Here is a 20,940-nt window from a genome sequence, read left to right as displayed (position 1 = left end):
GTTATAGTTCTTCAGCATGTACTGGTACATTTGGACTTAAAGAGCTGCTTCTTCTTGTAGGTGATGCTGCCTTCACCTTTACATGAACACGGAGATGCTCTGTTTTTTGGACTGATAGCGTTCACTTGATATGGAACCATCGCGTTTCAAGTGTTGTTTGCACAACATTTCCTCATTAAATTGTTGCCTGAGGTTTTCACTCAGAGCAGATACATACAGGACTTACATGTAATAAAGAATACTTGGTTTGCGCCTCTGGGCCAGGCCTCCACCCTCTTCTCTGTGGCAGGTTTCCATGACTTCCCACAGTTTCTTCTGAGCACAACATCATTGTCATGCTTTGCTTTTCCGGTTTTCCATCTGGTGCTCTCTGCTGGATCTCATCAGTCAAGCCTTCAAGGGCACGTAAAGGCATGCTTAATCAAACCCGTCACATAAAGTGGGTAACCTTGATCTCCTTCTTGGCTGCTACCTTCTGCTGGACGGGATCTTCTTGTTCTTTGTGCGTTTGTCTTTACGTCTGATGAGAAAGTTGGGACACCACAAAGGCCACGGTGCGTGTTGTTCCCAAGATGAGCAGAGAGGACCGCTGTTCTGAATGTGTCACTCAAGATTTCAGCAGCCTAGGAGTTACTGCGACGGTTGGTTTTTCTGGAAGACCTGCATTAGCGATGATCATTAGAGATTGTTGTCGAGGATCTGTCCTTTAGACCTCCATGTGGCCACTAGTCCCTTAAGTTTCCTTTACGTATATTTACAGTATCATCATTACGTATATTTACTGACAGGTCCAACCTGATACAAGCAAAGCAGCAACCATTAGAAATAACAGCTCTGGTTTCCTGGTTCTTCTTCACGTCCTTGTTTCTGCTCTACTGTATATATAAGTTATTTTTTGAGACATAGCTGTTTCACTATAAATAATGCAGCAGCAAAACGTGCAGCAGCACAGATAAGACAACGGAACCATTCACTAAATTTCCACTCCGTTCTATACGTTGCATGTACAGTAGCAGCTTGCTTTATTCAAAATATTTACTGAAAACGCGGATAATATTACATTTCTTAACTTTTGCGCTTGGTATTATCATGTTAATAACAAAACAAGGCTAATTTGAAGTCAGAAGTCAAACATTTATTAGTAGCTAACTTCCATTAGCAGTTATGATTCTCTCCTCACATACTTTAGTTGAGGTATCAGGTAGTAAAGCATGTACGTCCAGCCCGTGCAGCTCATCAACAGCAGACAGCATGCATTAGTCATGAGCGAGTGCCGCAAGTAGCATCAAAACAAGAGGATCTAATAAGACGTGCGCTTCCTTTTCGGTGTGAGTAAGAGACACAATGTTCAGGCTCAGAGAAGTGCACCGCTCCACTAGAAGTAGTGGTAGCTACAGATCCGCTAAAGTAGCTCGGCAAGACGTGCTTCCATTTCCGTCGTCTATTGTCAGCACTCCATATAAAAACATCAAATATTGAAAGGGTGCATTAACATGGGTCAGAAACCGATGGCTGCTCCTCTGTGAGGGGGAGAAAATGAAGTGGGTCAGAGAGATATAGATGCTTTGTCTTTGTGATTTAGAGGCCGGCTTGTGCTCACTGTCACGAGCATGAGTTCATTAAATGATCTAGACTAATTCAAACTAATGTATTAAGGTTGACCTACTGTGCAGTTTTTGAAGCATCTGCTTCAGAGGAAAAAAAAGAATAAAAACGCAAAATCTGATGTTTAAACATGACATCATTTTTTTTTTTCGCTTTCCAAATGATTTAACTGCCTTGAATTCCGTGACCTTGAATGACTGAACAGATGTTGTCCCATACAATTAATAATCTGTCTTGAGTGAATAATGTCGGGTATGATTCTGTGTGCTCGTCCAGTTTTCCCTTTAAAGGATGCTCGTCTGTGTTGCCATGGAGTTCTTGTTTAGGGGTTGAAAAGTGAGTGAGGAGCCGAGGAAGAGTGGAAACATAATGTGTCTGATAAAATATTAAGACATATCTCTCTTATGCAGTAAGACCACAGCTGAACCACGAAATCCAAGCCTCCATGGGCAGCGTTCAGAAAATCTCAAGACAAGGTGGAAGGTAAGGTTATAGCTGCATATGCTTGTGCTGGGAAACGTAAACACTGCATATTGTATGATGAACGCACAGGGGTCAAAGTCAATTAATTGGTATTGGGGTGTGTCATGAACTCAATACCAATGGCTGCACACGCTCCCATTACGCTGCATTTAAAGCCTCTTCCCACTCGTCTGCATTAAACAAAGCAAACGCGCCAGTCAAACGTCACACACGTGGAATTACGCTTCGTGCCGAAGCTCAACAGCCTCGTCCATTCACTTTGGCGCGTTCCCTGAATTGAAGTCGGCGCTTGAAGGGCAGATTCCAGATGCCATTAGGCAAAATGGATCTGGAAACATAATGTGTTGCAGGAAGGCGTAATCTCCCTCCGTGCCACCGAGGGTCAGCTCCTCCTTTACTGCCAACACAAAGTTATACCTTTAAAAGCGTCCTTCACGCTCCTATTTGATGTCAACGCGAGAGGATGGTTCAGTGTCACTGCACTTGGCTTTTCGTGCCAAGGAGGAAAAAAAAAAGCAATGCAAAGGAGACCTTTTCCTCCGCACCAGTCAGTTTACTTGTGACTTCTTGTTCTGGCACGTGATTGGGTTCTGAACCCCCTCTGCTCTTACATGGGGCGATACGTGGCTGCCCGGCCGCTGTAGGGACAGTAAGTGAAGTCACGCCAAATCACTGGCCTACATTTTTTTTTTTTAGCACGAGAGGGAGCGGGATGAAGTCCAGAGTGTGGCGCTCTTGGTCCTGTGTCCATCGGCTGCCTCGAGCTCACTGCACGCACACACACACACACACACACACACACACACACACACACACACACACACACACACACACACACACACACACTGAGCATCTAACAGCCTGGCCTGTCATCTACTGGCCAGCTTATGAAATGCACCTCTCTTAGTGGCCACGTTGTCTCAACCAAACCGCTCCTTCTGGAAAATAACCATTCAGCTTGAATAATCAAACGAGAAATACTTGTTGTAATTCAAAAAAAGTTCTGTCCAGACAAGTGGAACCGAAAAGGAAGCCGCCTCTCGAGTGTGTGCTCGCGCTTTGTCTGATTCACGCCTTGGTTCTGGCCCGCTGACGGGGAAACACTGGTCAGAGTGGGCGGATGAATTGCTCCGCGTGGAGGCATTGCACCGAAACCTGCTGGAGTTTTCGAGTGGGCAGCTCCACGCCCAGCAGCCCTCACTTCACCATGAGGCAGCTTGGGTTGGCCGGAGGGCGGACGCGTCACCGGCCCTCCGCTCGCGTGTGCTGCCGAGTGCATGCAGAAGTAGAGCACATTATAATCTACGTGTACGGCCATGTATGTGTGGAGCTTTCAGTCCAGCACAAACGAAAAATACGCTGTTAGATGTGGGGGAACTTATAATAATGAAAAACGACCCCGTGACCTTTCCTTCACTTCCTGTATTTGCCAAACCGTGTAAAGTGGCACGGGGGGAATAACAGCATCATTACATGACAGAATGAATGGCCATTATACCCAAATGTGTTCATTTCCTATGCTAGCATGCTGACATTAGCATTTAGCTCAAGGCACCACAATTCCTACAAAGATCATCCTCTGTGTTTAACTTACACGCTCATGTTCTCCTTTTTTATTATTACCAATTACCTTCTATTAATGAGCCACTGATTGTTAAATGTATAATTAGTGTTTCCAATTTATAACGATCTAATTATTTTTCATGTACTTCATGAAAAGAACAATGTTTCCTCGTCCTCCTATCACGTATGTGCTGGCAACGCTTCTTGGTCTCGCATGCTGATCAGTCGCTCATGAGTCATGCTGTTGGTTTCATTTATTTGAAGACTGCCCCTTGTTGTTCGCCGCACACTTCTGCCCACAGCTGCCAACACATGTTGTTATGTTCAGGAAAAGTCCTAAGTCGCCTCACTTCCGAAGAGATCACGTAAGCGTCTCCTGGGTAATGAGCTGTACACGCTTCCCACATCACCCCCCCCCACGTCCCTCTTCCTTCCAGTCATCCCCAATCAACATTTTTCACATTCTTAATCACTTGTGTCAGCTTCTGCTAATTATAGACAATTCATCATGTGTGATTCACGGTCCCTCTCCGTCGGCGTGGCGTCGTGTGCTGGGTGAGCAAAGACGACAAAAGGTGAAACTGCCTTTATTAAGTATGCAGCACCAGGGAGTCAACTCCCCAGTGATAAGCAGCATGTTGCACAGCTTTGGCTCACACTTTGCTTGAGGCGCGTGATAAAGGCCAGGTGCAGATTAAATTACATTAATTTCTTCGCCAGAAGCCCTGACCCACAATGACTTACAAGACGAGAAGGATGGAACGATGGGTTGCGGGGGTGGGGGGTTCTACTACAGCAAACGCCCAGAAAAATGAATTAACCATCAATGCCACAAACCTGCCGCCTGAAGAACAACAACCTCACATGTACAGAAGCCTGCGTCCATTATGCCTCAACAGTCAAGGACAAATGACCCCTTTGGCGGCTTTTATCGTTCCTCATTTTCCGCCCAAAATTCAAAACGGTTCAGTCATCGGTTTTTGAAAAACAACAGCGTACACACACCCAGTCTGGCAAACATAGATGTGCAAACACTGCGTTATCAACGTGCACAGTATCAGCCGCTCCATTAGCAGACGTACTGAAACCTTGCCTGTGATACGCTTTTATACACTTGCAGGAGAAAGTGGCTGGAAGCTGTGGAAAGTTCACTCAATAGGAAGCTGGTTTTGTGACCATGTGCTCTTCACTGCGCTTGTTGGTGCTTCTAAGCATTATAGGTAACTATGATGAACTCTTTTGATCCTTTTATTAATTGTGTCTAGAATTAAATGGCACCTTCTTTTCAGTAAGGCTGATTGTGGATCAAACTCAAACCTGGGTGAAATGCTGCTGTGTTGCAGGATGTGCGGAGCTAATCTCGGTCAGCACCACTCAGACGTACATCAACGTCACGCTGGGTGGAAGCGTCCTGCTCCCGTGCACGTTCGCGACGAACCAACCGACCACCAGCCTCATAGTCCAGTGGGATTTTATCTCTGCTTCCATGGCTCTACAACAGGTACGACGTGGACAAACTGGATTACAACACAATCCTTCAGCTGCAGACAACAAAGAGCTCTGAGACGTCACTTACACAGATTAAATTAAAACTTTTGCAATATGAATGAATGACTTTTGATTAAATATTACATATTATTACATCTACAGTGAGACTGTACTTGATCAGTGACCTCACCACAACTGCAACAGTGTTACTGTTTATTGGTTTTATTCTGTAGGTTTATTATTACCAATCAGGACAAGTCGTCATTCCCAAATCCTATGAGGGAAGGCTGCAGGTTCCTTCCTCTCCCAGCACCACGAGCAACGCCTCCATAATCATAAGCAACATGCAGCCATCAGACAGCGGAGTCTACACCTGTGAGGTGCACAACTTCCCCGATGTGAGCGGGAAGTCCCAAGTCAACATGGTTGTTAACGTCCTTGGTGAGTTTATGCAGTACATTGAATACAATGATACAGTAAATACCCCAAAAATATTACGCAAAAGATTGAAGTAAAAGTTATTTAGTCATAATCTCACCTCCACAAACACAAAGACACAGTCACAGGCGTGTGGTTTTCCTCGTACTTGACCACACCTGTGCAGTATCAGTGTAATATTTGCTGTGTGACAGCATGCATAGTGGAATAGTGGTGGCTGCCATTTTGTCTTCTGGTGCTCTGATCCTCTGCTTTCAACATACCATGTTCCATGTGAAACCAGGGTTGTGTTGTTCTTGTCTGTGTCAGCGCCTCTTCCTCTTTTTAGTCCTGGTCTAAATTACCGTGCTGTCTGTTCAGTTCAAATGTTATTTGATTTCACTGTAATATTTCAGTGCTTTCTAGACATCAGTGAATCTATACAGTATTAGTCCCATAAAAAAAGACAATTAACACCGTAAGTGCTGTGATTAGAGCATTACATTCAGTTTGAATCCTCTCATTCACAGAGTTACCAGGACAACCTTGCAGGCCTCAGTATCCTCAGTAGTTTCCATGGTTACTACATCCGTCTCCTTATTGTCAGTGTTTAGCACTGGGACTGCTACCTTGAATTGCATACACAACATAGTGTACAGTATTTCATCCACTGCGTGCTAACAGGCACATTTTCATTTCATAACCTTGGTCTTTATGACTGCGTTGATTTCACGGCTTCTTCAAACTGAATGTGATGCAAGAGCTGTGTGAATAAATGAGGCTTTTGTCACGCTGATTATCATTCAGTCAGACATGATTTACATCATCACTGTCACACAGGACACAGTAATGTTTTACCAAGGCTGACAGTGTGTCATAAATTGCTATGCATGTATTATTTCTTCCAGTCTAGTGTAGCATGGTGTAGCAGTAATGCTAGTAGCAGTTTACAGTTTTCATGGGTAGAGTTTTTCTGGTTGTTTCAACAGATCTGTCTTTTCACTATTCAGAAACATTCCCTGCCACATGATGAAGGATCATATCACGCACACTTCCCTGTTATTTACCCAAATAGAGTCAAATGATTCTTCTGCACAACAAAATGGAGGAAATAGATTTCAACAGTCTCAAAAAAGTCAGTTCAGGTTACTAAATTGCTCAAACAAAACTAATGCTCCAAATAAGATGTAATAAAACTTCACCACAATCTTATGCAATACTGTACTGTAGTGTGCGTAAGAAGTTAAAGCTACAGTGGCTTCATCTCAGCTACTTCATCTGTAACTAACATTTGTGATTTCAAGGAAAGCTCAAGGTCACCTAATAACAATAACTGAACATTCCTGCCATTCTTGTGCCAGAGAAACCTTCTACTCCATACTGTGCTGTGCACGGTGACGTGGAAACCGGTCACCTGGTCACTCTTACCTGCCACAGTGAGCGTGGGAGCCCGGCGCCCAAATACACCTGGGTCAAACTGGATCAGGCCAGGACCAGGAGGCCTGTGCTGGGGAGAAGTGAGTAGAGCCAGTGTGTCTGAACGCGACCTTTACTCATCCATTCTTTAAAAACACCTGTGCGTTGCTCCCCCAGCATCGATGGCTGGAGTGCTGCAGATCAGAAACATATCCCAGTTTGAGTTTGGGGAGTATCAGTGCAACGCTACAAACGCAGTGGGATTTTCCACCTGCACTATTGAGCTGGCTCATGGTATGTTCACCTTAATGTACGTTTTGTTGGAACGTATAAAAGCAAAAAAAAAGGCTTTTATCATAAAAATAAACCATTACAGAAGCAGGAGACGGCGTGATCGCAGGCGCAGTAATCGGCGCGTTGCTCGGATGTGTCCTGATCGTCCTGCTGGTGTGGTTCATCGCTCATTCTGTGAAGAAGCACAAATACAAAGCAGTGAAGGCATCAGAGGCCAATGAGATGACGTGAGGCTTCGGCGCTCTTGATGTTGCATTTGATCTTTTGATGTGCAATTGAAGTGTGCGACATCAGAACTCTCTCTGTCCACTAGGAGGCACTCTCCTCAGCCTCAGGAAGCTGCAGAGGGTGTTCCCATGGCAACCACAGCCCACAACCTGCATGCAGAGGAAGATGAGCCACAAGCTTAAGAATAAAAGTGGAGCATCGTCATTAATATAAACTTAAACAGCTTTTGGAGGTGCCTTTAAAACAGTATATGTTCAGATTGAATCATTTTGCCTTTTCTAATGTTTGTTGAATTATTAACATGATTTCAGGCCTTCTTAGCTTTATTCAAACTTCATTCTTTTTTTTTTTTGTTTGCCTTTGTCTACTTAGATACATCAGTCACGAGTGCTCTTAAACTTCTTAACAATTCTTTAATCGTTTTTAAAAAGACAGTAAGATCACCGATTTGTTTTCTTATTAATCACCACATAAATATTTTGCAAATATAATGTGTGCAAAGTCGGCATAATGTAAATGGTCGCAGTCATAAAGTGATTTTAAAAAATAGTATGGACAACAATCTTATTGCAGGTTTTTATATTTTAAGATTCCATTTGCTTAGTCAGCTAAATATTAAAACTGAAAATCAAAATTTAAAAAGAATAATCTATTTTGTAGCTTTAGATTTTTTTTATATTACATATTAATTTGAATAATGTGCAGATTTTTTTATTTGAATCTTTGTTCATGCTACTTTGTCAATTGACATTTAATAAATTAATTGTTTTTTTTTTTGAGTGACTGCCTCACCAAATTTAAACTGATGCCCAATAGTGTAATATGGTCAGATTAGTGCCCATAGAGCTCTGAGGGTTTTTAATGTAGTAATAAATCATATTAGAGAAATTCAACTACTTTCTTGAGCACTGAGAGGTCTGGTGTCATCATATTTTTAGAGCAGGCTATTGTCCATCATTTAAAACCTACATGAAGGGGTGTCTGTCCTGAACTGGGGCTGCTGTCCTTTAGTCCCCTTCCCTTATCCTCACTTTGACTTTGAAGCTAATTAGCAAAGTTGCTGCATCATAACACATTAAGATAAGATACCTGCTAACCAGGATAAGCATCAGACAGCACATATGGGCTCAACAGTAGGAAACATTTGTGGATTTATAGCTTTATTAGTTTCAAGTATGATTCAGGAGACATTCATACTCTTTAAAACAAGTGTATGCAACCTTCAAAAAGAAAAACAGCCATTTACAGAGTAATCAACGAAGATGATTAAATACAGTATAAAAATAAATCTAAAACTGTGTCAAATAAGCACAAATGTCATAAACCCGCTCCACATGTTACCAGTGAGGCCCACAGCATCAGCATCAGGCCTGTAGACCAAAGCAACGAGCGGTGCTGAGGACGTCGTCTCTGGTTAGATAACAGCCACACAGCTGCCTGGTGCCGGTGAATGCCTCCCTGCCGTGCATGACGCGCCAGTTATCTATAAAAACCACCTTATCGTGGACAGGGAGAGCAGAAGCCTTAGAGCCCACGGAATCGGGATCACACCTTTCTGTTGACTTTGCATTGTGTGAGCACTTTACCTTCCCTGGAGTCAGTTTGACCCACAGCTCGTTCTCTGGCCTCCGTAGCTCAGTGGTCAGCTGTCGATGTGCCACATACCAGCGCTGAACAACATCATGAGGGATTGTGTTTATCACCGATCGGTCATAGTTGTTATATCTGTTACGGAACAAACACACAAATCTTTATGGTATTTGTTGATTTGAAGTAAGACAGAGCAAACACTGGATATTTTATAATTACATGTTTCACATCATGTTTAACTCATCACACACCGAATGAGGTAAAGTTCATTATTCCAAGGGTAGACGTTGAGCACGGGGCCAACGCCTCTCATGTGGTTTTGGTGTCTGTCGCTGCTTTCAATGTACTCGTGACCGATGTGCACAGTGGAGAGCAGCTCAAAGTTTTCCGGTGACCGCTGGCGCAGCTTCTCTGCAGCGTAGAACCCGTCCACCAGCAACGTCCGGCCCCCGGTTCCTTCGTGCTTCAGACAATGAAAAACCTGGATTCTGCCAAAACAGCACAACTGAATTAAAATGTCTGCTCGGATCTGGTGTATTGCTTCATTAAGGACTGGTTCCTGCACTTACCCACATGGTTCCTGAAAGTATGAGGTGTCAGTGTGACGGTCCAGGGCCAGCTGAGTGTAGGCTGTGTCTCCTCTGGAAAGATCGGATGTGAAGCTCCACATTCCTCCATATGTGGTCTCCCTTGGTGAATCGAGTGAATCAGAAATATATCACATGGTCAAGGCTGACCCCTTAAGAATGGTAATACAGGATATCTGCATGTGAATATGATATCATGAGATGATATTTCACTGTATTATGAGACAGAGGACTCAGAATTACCTCATCAGGCTGACTCTCTGGGTAACTTCCTTTGTGGCCTCAACAGTAGCTGGCACACCATCTACAAAAGCCACGCCGTACAGGAGGTAGCTCCGCAGAAACTTCTTTAGCTCATGGTCACAGGTCAGAAATGTGTCCCACTTGGCTGACTCTATGTTTGCCTTTTCATAGATGTCGAGGTTCCAGAAGACCCGTGGTTGTACGATGCTCCTCTTCTGTCCTTCGTAGCTGTTCCTTGCAAGCCAGCTAAGGTCGTACTTTGAAACATGGCCGTCAGGCCCTAGGGTACAGCCATAAAAGATATATAATTAACATCAAGGGTATGTTACAGTGAGCTCCTAGTCAGTATATGTCCAAGGTTTAATCACTTCCAGATTACCCACAAACAAGTGAAGCTGGTACAGTAATGGGCAGGATCTAACTTCCAGCATGTTGCACTACTACAAATGTTTAAAGTTAGTCCTATGAATCATTAGCATCACATTGTGATTAAATTAGGAAGGAATTCAATTAGGAAGGAATTAAATGAGCTATTTAATCTCAGTCTGTCTTTATGTGAAGGTTGTCAGCATTGTTGGTAATAAATGGATAACTGCAGGTGAGGAGCTCTGATGCTCCACCTCCACCTGAGCACCGTCACACCAGGTGGAGGACGCTGGAGTGGGCTTTTTGATGCTGTGAGATTGTCTATTGTTCTCACTCAAGCAGTCAAATCCCCCACAGCCTCCACAGACAGACAGAATGAAGCAGGAAGCTGTTGTGCTCCGATACCACAAAAAGGAAGATCAACTTCCACTGTGTCCAACTGCTGCCAGCTTGGACACACATGCAAAGCAGCAGCATTATTGTCACTGTTGTCTCGCCCAGTTCACTAGTTGCTGAATGTCCAGGTTACTAGCGCTCGTAGGACAGCACATCTTTTGGCCTAGGGCCAGTCGTCATTAACCGACAACACAGTGAGCGCTTAGACTGTAAACCATGATCCTGGCCGGGGTGAAAGTCCACTGCAGCTCTGTCCGTCACATCAGTGAATGTTAAATAGTAGAGCCCAAAGGAACTACAACTTGTTATGTTGAAGCGTTTTCCAATAGGACATGCCATTAATTAATTTTCTGATTGTGAAAACATCTGCCTGACAAAAGACCTTTAAATATACAGGAAGTATATAAATATCACTGACAAGTTGTGGTGTCAAGTTGTGTGTGAGTTTAAAACTGCTATGCCTGCAGACAAATCTTATAGTCTTATAACCTGCTAATGCTCATCAGTTGGCATAAATATAAGAGCATCATGATATCATTTTTGTAGTGTATTTTCCAGTTACTTCAAATCTTATCCTGCAGCCATTTTGTAAAATAACCTTGTGGTTAAGTCATGCTGCACGATTCACACTCATATTGGTTTATTTGTCATGTGCAGGTTAACGCTCAGTCAACAATGACATGGCGGAACCGGTAAAAAACAGTGAATACAATTGCTAAAAACTAAGTTACTGCAAGTCGATGACGCTCCAATGCTGTAATAAATAGGTCATTTGCGTAAAAGCTTTAGGTTTTACTCACACGTGAGCACCAGCTGACCGTCCTCCACTGCCGTGCTTTGGGGACGGATGCTGAGGTCTATGCTCCCAGTGTCCACGTTCCTCTGGTTGGTGGCGGAGTTGAAGGAGGACGCGGAGCGGCAGTGGTCCCGCAGCCACACGTAGTTAAAGCGCAGCGGGGTCCCCTCATAGTTGAGCACTGGTGGTTCCAACGGAGCCGTTAACGGTGGGTTGTATCCCGTGGGGGATTCCACGCGTGTCGTTACACTCACCCAGACAGTCGTCTTGTAGGCGAAGCGCTGCTGAAGTCGTCGCACATCGGATCTGCGCTGCGCATGTTGGTGTTTTTCGGAGTCCAAAGAGCCGCAGTCGAGTCTGGCGCAACACCGGGCGCAGGTTTCTGTTCAACGCGCCAAGCATCGCGGCAGTAAACGCACCTTTATATCAAAAAATGAGAATAAACTGCCTCCTACAGCTTCGTAGTGACGCCGGGAGATCAGCGAGCAGCAGCACGCGAAGGAACACAAGCCGTCAAATGTCATAAAAAGTCTCGGCAATGTCCTGCGGTTTGAGCCCGAGATTAATTATTAAACGCTGCATAGTTTCTTTCATGTTTTAAGTTTTATGTTGTAAAACTTAAATCGACGCAGGGGCAGTTCGGCGCATGCGTAGTCGACACAGTTCTCTCAGTACCCGGATTTCCGGGACACCGCACGGACGATTATTATTATATTAAAATGTATTTTACGGTGAAGTAATCATCTATTGTATAATATCCTATGAATTTCAATGTAATGATGTAATGCGCACCTACTGTTGTTTTCTGAGGATTACTACAATTGATTTTTTTACGGCTGACATTTTCACTTGTCAGCTGCACAGCTGTTGCTGCAAAACCACTGTTTGTTAAGCACTGAACAGATGAATGCTACAAGACCATGTGCAACAAGCCGGATGCAGTTTGCTGTGAAACATAACAGGGCTCAGGTGGCCTTGCTTTGCTTTGTCTGTCTGAGTTCCGTGAGCATATTTTAGACACATTATAAATTAGAAAAAATTATTTATGAGAGTAAGCCACAGACTTCTCTCTCAAGCACAGGTCATGGCTCTTCCAACAGCATAATAATCATGAACATTCTGTACATCAAAACAATGGTGTTTTGAACAAGCTGAAAGTCACGGTCATCTACAGAAATTAGTCAGAAGAGCTTAAAAGTTTAATTTTAAAATGTGGCTGAATGAAAATGATTTGTTTGTACACTGTAAAAACTATCCATATAGTTTTGAAGGTTCAAATGTATTTGTTTTTTATGATTTTCTCTCTATAAACATCTAACCAGTGTTGACTTTTTTGATAATAAACCATAATAAAGTAGTAAAACCCTATTCCACATTTCTATGGTGATGTTGAAACTTTAGAAAGTTACTGACTTTATAGAAACTCCATCCTAGTATTAATAATGATTGTTATGTTTATTGGCATGTCATTTTGACCAAATACCGGAGTCAAGGAAATGGAAGATTTAGAATAAAATGAATATAAATCCTTAATGGTAAACACCATATTATTGTGAAACCTCTTACCACGTATTCAAATCCAATAAATGGTGTGTAAAGGCAAAATAGATAGATATATAAAGGTGTCTATATACTGTATTAATACGTCCAGCTACATTTTACTACTATTAAGATGTCAATAGTACTAAGACAATCATGCAGCTGGATGCGCTGTTTACCATCGACATCTTGTTCTGCTGGAGTAACCGTCTGGAGGATTCCGTTATTTCGCTTCCTCGTTGCTCCGCTGAGTACGCTGCGGTAATGCTGCGTTCACTAACTCTGTAATTTGGAGCTTTACGCTTAATATTAGTGTCTTTTAATTTGACATAATTATTTAAGTAAATTGTGGAACATGGAAACATGGAAAATTAAGTGGCAATTCGAGATTACATAAGGATTTCTCTTTATTTCCATTCGTTAAATTAATACAAACTAGGCAAAATAAAATGTGGGCTAGCTTGAGCAATACAATAAAAATAAAAAAAACTGAGGAGTAGAAATAAAAATAAGAAACTATATAGTGCATATTAACAGTGTTGCAGTCGAACGGGAAACAGAATCATACTATATTTGAATTAGTCTGCAGTCTGCGTTAGCGCGCTGCATTACTAGAGTGCTGGGATGTTGGAGCTTGCGGGGGGCACGTGAACGCAGCACGAGCCAGCCCCCTCTGAGCAGCAGTCAGCTGGGTGTTTACTTGCTTTGTCAGCGGTGTCCCCGCGGCAGATATCTCGTGAATCTCACCTGCTGCTGATCAAAGCCGTGGACTTTTATCTCCAGTGTGACTTATCGCATCATCGGGGCTCATTATCAGCAGTTTCCTCTGCCTGCCTCTTTCGGACCTTGAACCGGGGGTTCATAGTTTAGTTTTTTTTTTCTTCAAGCTAACGATGACGTTAAAATCCAATAAAAACGAACCTGCCGTCATACTGGAGCCTGTGAACAGCGTGAGGACAGCCCTCTCCGATCTGTACCTGGAGCAGCTCCTGCAACACAAACCCCAGTCCGACAAGGTACAGTACCATATCCTGTTTACGCTAATCTCTCCGGTTTGTTCATATTCTGGTGACATGTTTGCTTCCGGGAAGCTTATATCGGGGCGCGCGAGCGCTGTCGACCTCCAAATATAGACGCGGCTCTGTTTACATCAACAACATGCAGCAACGGGACGGGTTGATCCCCGAGACAAAGAGGCGTCGCTGGAAGATCTCCGTTTCGTGGACGGTGCTGGAACATGTGCACTGCTTATTCGCTCACTCAGCCAGTTGGATCCAGTAGACGCTGCACTGGCAATTTCACTTCTGCAAAGATTTCCCCAAAGTACGCGTAGAATCACATGACAGCCTGGAGAAAGGGGCTCGATCACGTGTCAGATCGTCTCTGACAGATAAATACAGTGTGTTAGTACAGTACGTGCTGTATTATTATTGCATATTATTGCAGCTGAGAAGGAGTTAGTGTCAACGTTGAGGCCCTGCAGACTTTTTTACTTTCCACCGTATCAGGGTTGGGTCCAAACCTGTTTTTTCAGGTAGATCCACTGACTTTGCTCTGAAAATGGGAAACACCTATACTCGTGAGCGCAGACCAGCTTTTCTGATCTGATGGTCTGCTCAGATCCAACTTCGGCAGACAGCGAGTGGTGGGAGTGCTGAGCTGTGGGGATCTGAAAAGTCAGGAAACTCCTTTACTGCCATCAGCAGTTTTTTATCCAGTAGCCTTGAGCTACATTCTTTTGTTTCTCCTCCTCTAGGGTCATTTGTGAAATCACTGTTATTCAGTGAGGTCACACGGTCCATTATGTCCTCATTAGAGGGACTGGTGTGAATAATGTATCAAGGGTGACTTATTGTGTGGTCTGTGTGTGAGAAGTGATCGTTTGTAGATACTGTAACTCCAAATACTTCAGGCTGAAAAGATGAGAACCTCCATCATCCATCATGTGTTTCCTGTGGCTTCTCTGCATACATGCCGTGTACAGTAATAAGCTAAGCATAAGCTCACTGCTTATTGTAGCCATACAACCATTAGGAGATAAGGGTAATGAAACCGAGCCAGAGACGAATGTGCTGCTTTGATATCGGCCTCGCTCCCAAACAGTTTCAGCCTGCGCTCGAAGGCGCTGTAGCCATTACAGCGTTCGCTCCGCGGTCCATTACTCACACTCTTTGTTTCTCTCAGAGTTCAACAGAGGCCAGCTATCGATCCCTAATGCGTTCCCTCCATCGGTGCATCTCAGCCCGACGGCCGGAAACGCGGGCTGAATCCTGCGTGGTGGGAAAGGGTTAATCATTAATGCTTCTCAACCCGAATGGTTCCTCATCTCGAGAGAACAGATAAGAGTCGGTGGAACCAGTCCCATTGGACTGTATGCACAGAAATGGGTTTTACAGGGGTTTACCCAGCTTTGTGGTGATCTCTGCGTTTGTTCAATCTTATTTGAAAACAGTTAAACTCACCTTCATTTGCTTTTAACACACCTGAAACTATTATTCATGCAAGTGTAGAATCAGTGTGATGGAACTGATGGAATCACTGTCAGAATCAAGGCCACGTTGTGTCGCTCATGTAAATCCAATCACGCAGGTATTCAGTCGTCACCACCTTCTAAAGTACATCAGGCTGTCACTTGGTGAAGAGCAAGTGGAAGCATGATGAAACCTTAAGCAAACGTCACGGACTTTATCTCTTTAGTGACAAAGCAGATTACGCACGCGATAATAAGTGTGTTTCCGTCTTGCTCCGTTGGGAGAAAGAAAACTCGTGCCGTTCATCAGCCGCTGACCGACGGCGAGCACGTCGCGCTGAAAGATACCGATCCGATTGAAACGCACGCGAGAGCAAGTTCCTCAGAGACGTCTCGCGTGCCACGCGTCGCGCGCGGAGGCGCTGCGGCCCAGCGGGGAGGCAGGCGGCGATAATGATATTTATTGGTTTATTGTAGTGCTGATGTTGGACGTTAGATAATACTTTTTTTGGCTGTTGCTGAATCAGCGCTGATGCGTCATATTTCTGTTTGCGCTGATGTAAGTAATTGTGTGTCGGATGTCAGTTTAGCGCATAAACCCGTATAAAACGCACGTCGCCGTTGTGTTCCGGCTCTTCTTGGGCTGCGTGAACATCTGGACCAGGCGACACCTCTGCTGGCCTCGTGGAGCCTCCTTTTCCTCTAATGCGTTCGCCTGGTAGTATCCATGACCACGCAGCGCCCGCAGACGCGCTTAATGAGCCGTTGTGACTCGGGTTAATCTTCAACCTGGAACATATGTTGAAACTGCGAATGAAACACGACGCTCGGCAAATGGATCTGATCTGATCCCAGAGCTGTTGGGTCAGCTGATTGACGCTGGTTTCATCCTACTGTATGTGTGAACGTAACATTCAGCATTGTGTCGTCCTTCGCAGGCAGCGATGCAAACCTACGAGAATAAAGGAGCTGACGTTTACAGCAACGCCAGCTCCGGACACATGAACGGCACCGAGCTGACCCGGATGAAGGAAGTGGCGTTTGAGAAGGGCCCCTCGGAGCCAATGGTACCGTACACTAGCAGTGATGACTTAGGTGCTGCTGGTTCCTCCTCACTGACCCGCTGTGTGTCCTTTAGGGGGTCACTCTGAAGCTCAACGACAAACAGAGGTGCACTGTGGCCAGAATATTGCACGGAGGCATGATCCACAGACAAGGTCATTATTACTTCCTCTGTGGATTGTAACTAAAAGGTCAAAGACCTTGTTCTATCTGATTTTACTTGTTCCTGTTTCTTGTCTTTAAAAGGGTCCTTACACGAAGGCGATGAAATAGCAGAGATAAACGGCAAAAGTGTGAAAAACCATTCTGTAGACCAGCTACAGAAGATGATCGTGAGTCGCTAACCCACTCTTTACTGTCCGCGAGTCGGTGCTGAGTATTTCATTTTTGTCGCTCACTCTTTGTGCCACGTCCTCTTTCCGCAGAAAGAAAGCAACGGGCTCATCACCATGAAGATCATCCCCAACCCGCAGAGTCGATCCAAAACCTGCGAGGTAACGAGCTCCCGCCTCTCGGTGCCCGTTTTGCTCAGAGCTCGATTGCATGAATTCACCTCCAGCTCGGACTGAGGAGTTCGATTTCTTTCTGTAATCTGCTCTTTAAAAGCATTTTGTTCTTCATCAGGTGAATCTCCCGTTAGTCAGTGAACGACCCAGGTGACTATGACGCTGGTTCAGATTAGTTCTTGCTGACCTGAAACACGTGGAGTGTTTCATTCTGCCATCTACTGACCACATGCTTTGCTCCAGCAGGCAGCGTACAGTCTGCAGCACATATGATGTGAATTTATCAGATCCCTTTTAGTTTGAATGTGAAATTCCCACTTAGCATCTGTTTCTGATGTGGTCCGTGATGGCAGTCTACTGCAAAGCTTGTAGCTTAGTTCATAAAAACCTTAATACCCACATACGTTCGTGTAGAGGACTCTCTCAAATTCTGGTCCATAAATGTTCTTTACTAACAATAATGATAATTCACCCTAACGATACAGTAACTTACATGCTGTTCTGTTATGATCATTGACAGTTTAATCAGGACTTGGAGCTCTTTCATTATTATTCATCACTATTGAACTTGCAGAAAATATTTTCACAATTTGAGAAGAGCTGCCCAGGATCATAGCAGGAGCTTGTATGTTCTGTTAAAGGGTGGATTTATTCATGTGTAGAACCCAAATATAAACACCTTCACAAACTCAGACTGCATTATAACCCTCCAAAATAAATGTCACAGCCTTATTGTCAGTTACATTGACCTTTCTGGCTTACAGATGTACATGAGAGCCCAGTTTGACTATGACCCCACCAAGGACGACCTCATTCCCTGCAAAGAGGCGGGGCTGAAGTTTCAAACTGGCGACATCATTAAGATTATCAACAAGCAAGATCCGAACTGGTGGCAGGGCCGCGTGGAGAGCAGCGCCACTGACTTTGCGGGGCTTATTCCCTCCCCAGAGCTCCAGGAGTGGTAAACAGATCACACACACGGATGACATCAGACGGTGCAGAATGTTCCTGGCGTCGGCTGAATCCCGTTTTCTCCGCAGGAGGGTGGCGAGTAAAAGCAAGGCCAGGGAGGGCGGTCAGTCCTGCAGTCCGTTTGGGAAGAAGAAGAAGTGTAAAGACAAGTACCTGGCCAAACACAGCTCTAGTGAGTCTGACACTGGAATCATGCTTCACTGGAATCAGGTTGGATTCCAGTTAAAATCAATTCTCCTGTGTTGCAGTTTTTGACCAGCTGGATGTCATTTCTTATGAGGAGGTGGTTCGGCTCCCGGCTTTTAAAAGGAAAACACTGGTGCTTATTGGTGAGATCCTCAGCTCAGTTACGGTGTTACATCACTGACACATGTAAAACATGTAACGTGGATAAAAGTGACTGCACAAAGGTCACAAATATCCCCACTGAGGTTTTTTATCGGCACCATGAAAGCTGTGCTGCATTTAAAGGTCATTTGACGTAAAGGTCCTCCTCCTTTAGGTGCACATGGTGTCGGCAGGAGCCACATAAAAAATGCATTACTGACCAAATACCCAGAGAAGTTTTCCTACCCAGCACCACGTGAGTACTATACTACTGTACTGTATTTTTGTAGGAGAACCGTTTTATTTTATTGTTCTCCATGAGCTAAACGTTCCTTCATATTTCTGCGCAGACACCACCAGACCCCAACGCAAGGACGAGGAGAACGGACAGGAGTATTATTTCATCTCCCATGAAGACATGACCAAGTGCATCTCTGGGAACGCGCTGCTGGAGTACGGCAGCTTCCAGGGATTTATGTTTGGCACCAAGTTTGAAACCATCCAAAAGATCCACGATCAGGGGAAAATCGCGGTGCTGGACGTGGAACCACAGGTCGGTGTCCGTGGGTTCTGATGGAAACTTATACCAAAAAGAAACATGCAGAAATACACTGATGCATTTTTGTGCTTGCAGACGCTGAAAGTGTTGCGAACCGCTGACTTTGCGCCTCTCGTGGTGTTCATCGCTCCGACCACCGCCGCTCCTCAGGTGCTCCACCCTCCTCCCATCGCGCTCCCGTTTCCCCGAAACCCCATCGGCTGCCGGCTCCTAACTCTGTGTCTCCTTACAGACGGAAAACCTGCAGATGATCCAGAAGGAGTCCGAGGCCATTCAGAGCACGTACGGACACTTCTTTGACGTGGTCCTGGTCAACAATGACGTGGACGAAAGCGTGAAGGGCGTGGAGGAGGCCATGGAGAACGCCGTCTCCACCCCACAGTGGGTGCCCGTGTCCTGGGTGTATTGACAGTGGTAGAAGTCCTTCTGTTGAACCAAGCAGTGCAATATCACTCCTTACACAAAACCTCTCAGTTATATATGTCCCAGATGGTATAAGTGAAATTATTTGCACAAATGCATAAAAAATAAGCAATATATAGAAAAAGGCTATTTTTGAAAAGTGGGAATGTTTCATTTGACTCTTCAGTTTTAGGCTCCTGAGAGGCTACGGGACAGTTTTGTGATTGTTGGAACACGAGCAAAAGCGAAATAGGACCACAACTGTGAATACCCCCCCCCCCCCCCTCCCCCTCAAAAAAAAACCACACACATGCCCCTATGAATGACAGGACTTCACCACATGTTGACACTGATTGTGGCTTCACCGTTTTGTTCTTTCTTGTCAAAATGTGCCATGAAAGTGAGATTGTGACCTTGATGTCTGTTCATTCGGTGTTTGTACATTTCAGTCTATCCGTGACGGCCTCAAATGTCTCATCCTATCAGAATTGTATACCTCGTGGGGTACCGCAAAGGCACTTTCAAACTCAAAATAAATGTCCCTAGTCTGTTGCAACTGCTTCTTTGACTGTGTTAAGGTGGAAATCTGTTCCGTCCTGTACAGTGTCACTGTTGATGCAAATCATATAGAACACATGGCAGAGGTCATTCGAGAGCTGAAATGTCAATTTTGTAATTAATGCAGAGTTTTGCGTGACAGTTTCCCTAAAGTCTATTTTTATGTTACTTATCTGATGTCTGAGCTAAATATTCCAAAATTCTCTGTACTAATATTTTAGCCTTGGATTATGGAGCAGAAAATTTGTAGGGGCAGGAGGCTCGTGTCAACATCAAGAAGTCACGGCTCAGGGCTTTGATCAATTATAGATCAAGACCTCGTTTGAGCTTCACGATATTTCCCTCGCTCACAACGTCAGGTTCTACATGACAATGAATCTGTTCACAGCTTCCGCAATGGAGCTTTGCACTGTTTCCAGGTGACAGAGCTGCTTAGAGTAAAACTATAATTAATTCTTAGATTGCAACTGTTTTTGTAGGGATTCTATTCAGATAATGCACATTTATGTTTATAAACATGAGTAAATGAGACTAAATGGGCCTATAATGTGAAAATATCTTCACATCTATAATGTAGTGAAATCAAAGGATTGAGCCCCAGAAGCAGCGGTTACCGTAGTGTAGTGTTGAAGCAGCGCTGTCCTGTGGCGCCACCGTGTGGTTGCGTCTGAACATTTACAACATTTGTTTACAGTCATTCACTTTACTAAAAATACCTGCATTTAATTCGCGTGTTAAAACCCCACATTATATGCGATGCATGCCTTTTATTCATGGGCACAATGAGTCAGATGCAAATGAGCGCTCAATCAAAATATTCCATCTAGGATTTATTAAAACTTAAAACCTTAACTGACTTCCATCCCTGTCTCCTTGTTGCCCGTCATGTTTCATTCAATCAGACTTCACGTGGTTTGGCTGTAATCACTCACATTACACCCATACGACGAGAGCTGAGGGTTTGATAGTGTGTGTGGATATTTGGGTGTCAGCTGCAACCCTCAAGTACAGTGTAACAAATGGATTAAGGTCTGCATCAGTGCATGCATTTTATGAGGCTTGTTGTTTTGATG

The 20,940-nt window shown here is 44.3% G+C and overlaps 3 protein-coding genes across 3 annotated transcripts; 2 read left to right on the top strand and 1 right to left on the bottom strand.

Moving 5' to 3' along the window:
- The first annotated feature begins 4,825 nt into the window (after positions 1-4,825).
- Positions 4,826-8,456, top strand: LOC114869041 (V-set and immunoglobulin domain-containing protein 1-like). Its single transcript, XM_029172828.3, has 7 exons — positions 4,826-4,871; positions 4,995-5,152; positions 5,373-5,580; positions 6,918-7,073; positions 7,150-7,266; positions 7,349-7,493; positions 7,580-8,456. The coding sequence occupies exons 1-7, from the start codon at positions 4,829-4,831 to the stop codon at positions 7,674-7,676; spliced, it is 924 nt and encodes a 307-aa protein (XP_029028661.1). The 5' UTR covers positions 4,826-4,828; the 3' UTR covers positions 7,677-8,456.
- A 181-nt stretch (positions 8,457-8,637) lies between these two features.
- Positions 8,638-12,161, bottom strand: tmlhe (trimethyllysine hydroxylase, epsilon). The gene is made up of 7 exons (XM_029172827.3): positions 11,727-12,161; positions 11,477-11,653; positions 9,915-10,194; positions 9,654-9,773; positions 9,336-9,572; positions 9,081-9,219; positions 8,638-8,990 (listed from the first exon to the last, which is right to left on the bottom strand). The coding sequence occupies exons 1-7, from the start codon at positions 11,872-11,874 to the stop codon at positions 8,859-8,861; spliced, it is 1,233 nt and encodes a 410-aa protein (XP_029028660.1). The 5' UTR covers positions 11,875-12,161; the 3' UTR covers positions 8,638-8,858.
- Positions 12,162-13,625: 1,464 nt separating this feature from the next.
- mpp1 (MAGUK p55 scaffold protein 1) lies at positions 13,626-19,861 on the top strand. The gene is made up of 12 exons (XM_029172825.3): positions 13,626-14,027; positions 16,420-16,548; positions 16,620-16,698; positions 16,790-16,875; positions 16,969-17,037; positions 17,814-18,010; positions 18,090-18,193; positions 18,270-18,350; positions 18,524-18,604; positions 18,699-18,901; positions 18,983-19,057; positions 19,140-19,861. The coding sequence occupies exons 1-12, from the start codon at positions 13,905-13,907 to the stop codon at positions 19,314-19,316; spliced, it is 1,404 nt and encodes a 467-aa protein (XP_029028658.1). The 5' UTR covers positions 13,626-13,904; the 3' UTR covers positions 19,317-19,861.
- The last annotated feature ends 1,079 nt before the right edge of the window (positions 19,862-20,940 follow it).

This window comes from Betta splendens, chromosome 14 (genome assembly GCF_900634795.4).
Source record: "Betta splendens chromosome 14, fBetSpl5.4, whole genome shotgun sequence".
NCBI classification, from domain to species: domain Eukaryota; kingdom Metazoa; phylum Chordata; class Actinopteri; order Anabantiformes; family Osphronemidae; genus Betta; species Betta splendens.
Note: the sequence above shows the minus strand (reverse complement) of the source record. Positions and strands in the feature narration are given on the sequence as shown.

Bases quoted from the DNA above. Each gene is read 5' to 3' on its own strand.
- LOC114869041 (XM_029172828.3), top strand. From the start codon at position 4,829: ATGTGCTCTTCACTGCGCTTGTTGGTGCTTCTAAGCATTATAG. The intron at 5,581-6,917 runs GTGAGTTTATGC...TTCTTGTGCCAG, and splicing joins CATGGTTGTTAACGTCCTTG to AGAAACCTTCTACTCCATAC. The intron at 7,494-7,579 runs GTGAGGCTTCGG...TCTGTCCACTAG, and splicing joins TCAGAGGCCAATGAGATGAC to GAGGCACTCTCCTCAGCCTC.
- tmlhe (XM_029172827.3), bottom strand. From the start codon at position 11,874: ATGCTTGGCGCGTTGAACAGAAACCTGCGCCCGGTGTTGCGCCAGACT. The intron at 11,654-11,726 runs GTGAGTGTAACG...TGGAACCACCAG, and splicing joins CCTACAAGACGACTGTCTGG to TGCTCAACTATGAGGGGACC. The intron at 10,195-11,476 runs GTGAGTAAAACC...GCTGTACCCTAG, and splicing joins CGGTCAGCTGGTGCTCACGT to GGCCTGACGGCCATGTTTCA.
- mpp1 (XM_029172825.3), top strand. From the start codon at position 13,905: ATGACGTTAAAATCCAATAAAAACGAACCTGCCGTCATACTGGAGCCT. The intron at 16,549-16,619 runs GTACCGTACACT...TGTGTCCTTTAG, and splicing joins AGGGCCCCTCGGAGCCAATG to GGGGTCACTCTGAAGCTCAA. The intron at 18,605-18,698 runs GTGAGTACTATA...ATTTCTGCGCAG, and splicing joins GTTTTCCTACCCAGCACCAC to ACACCACCAGACCCCAACGC.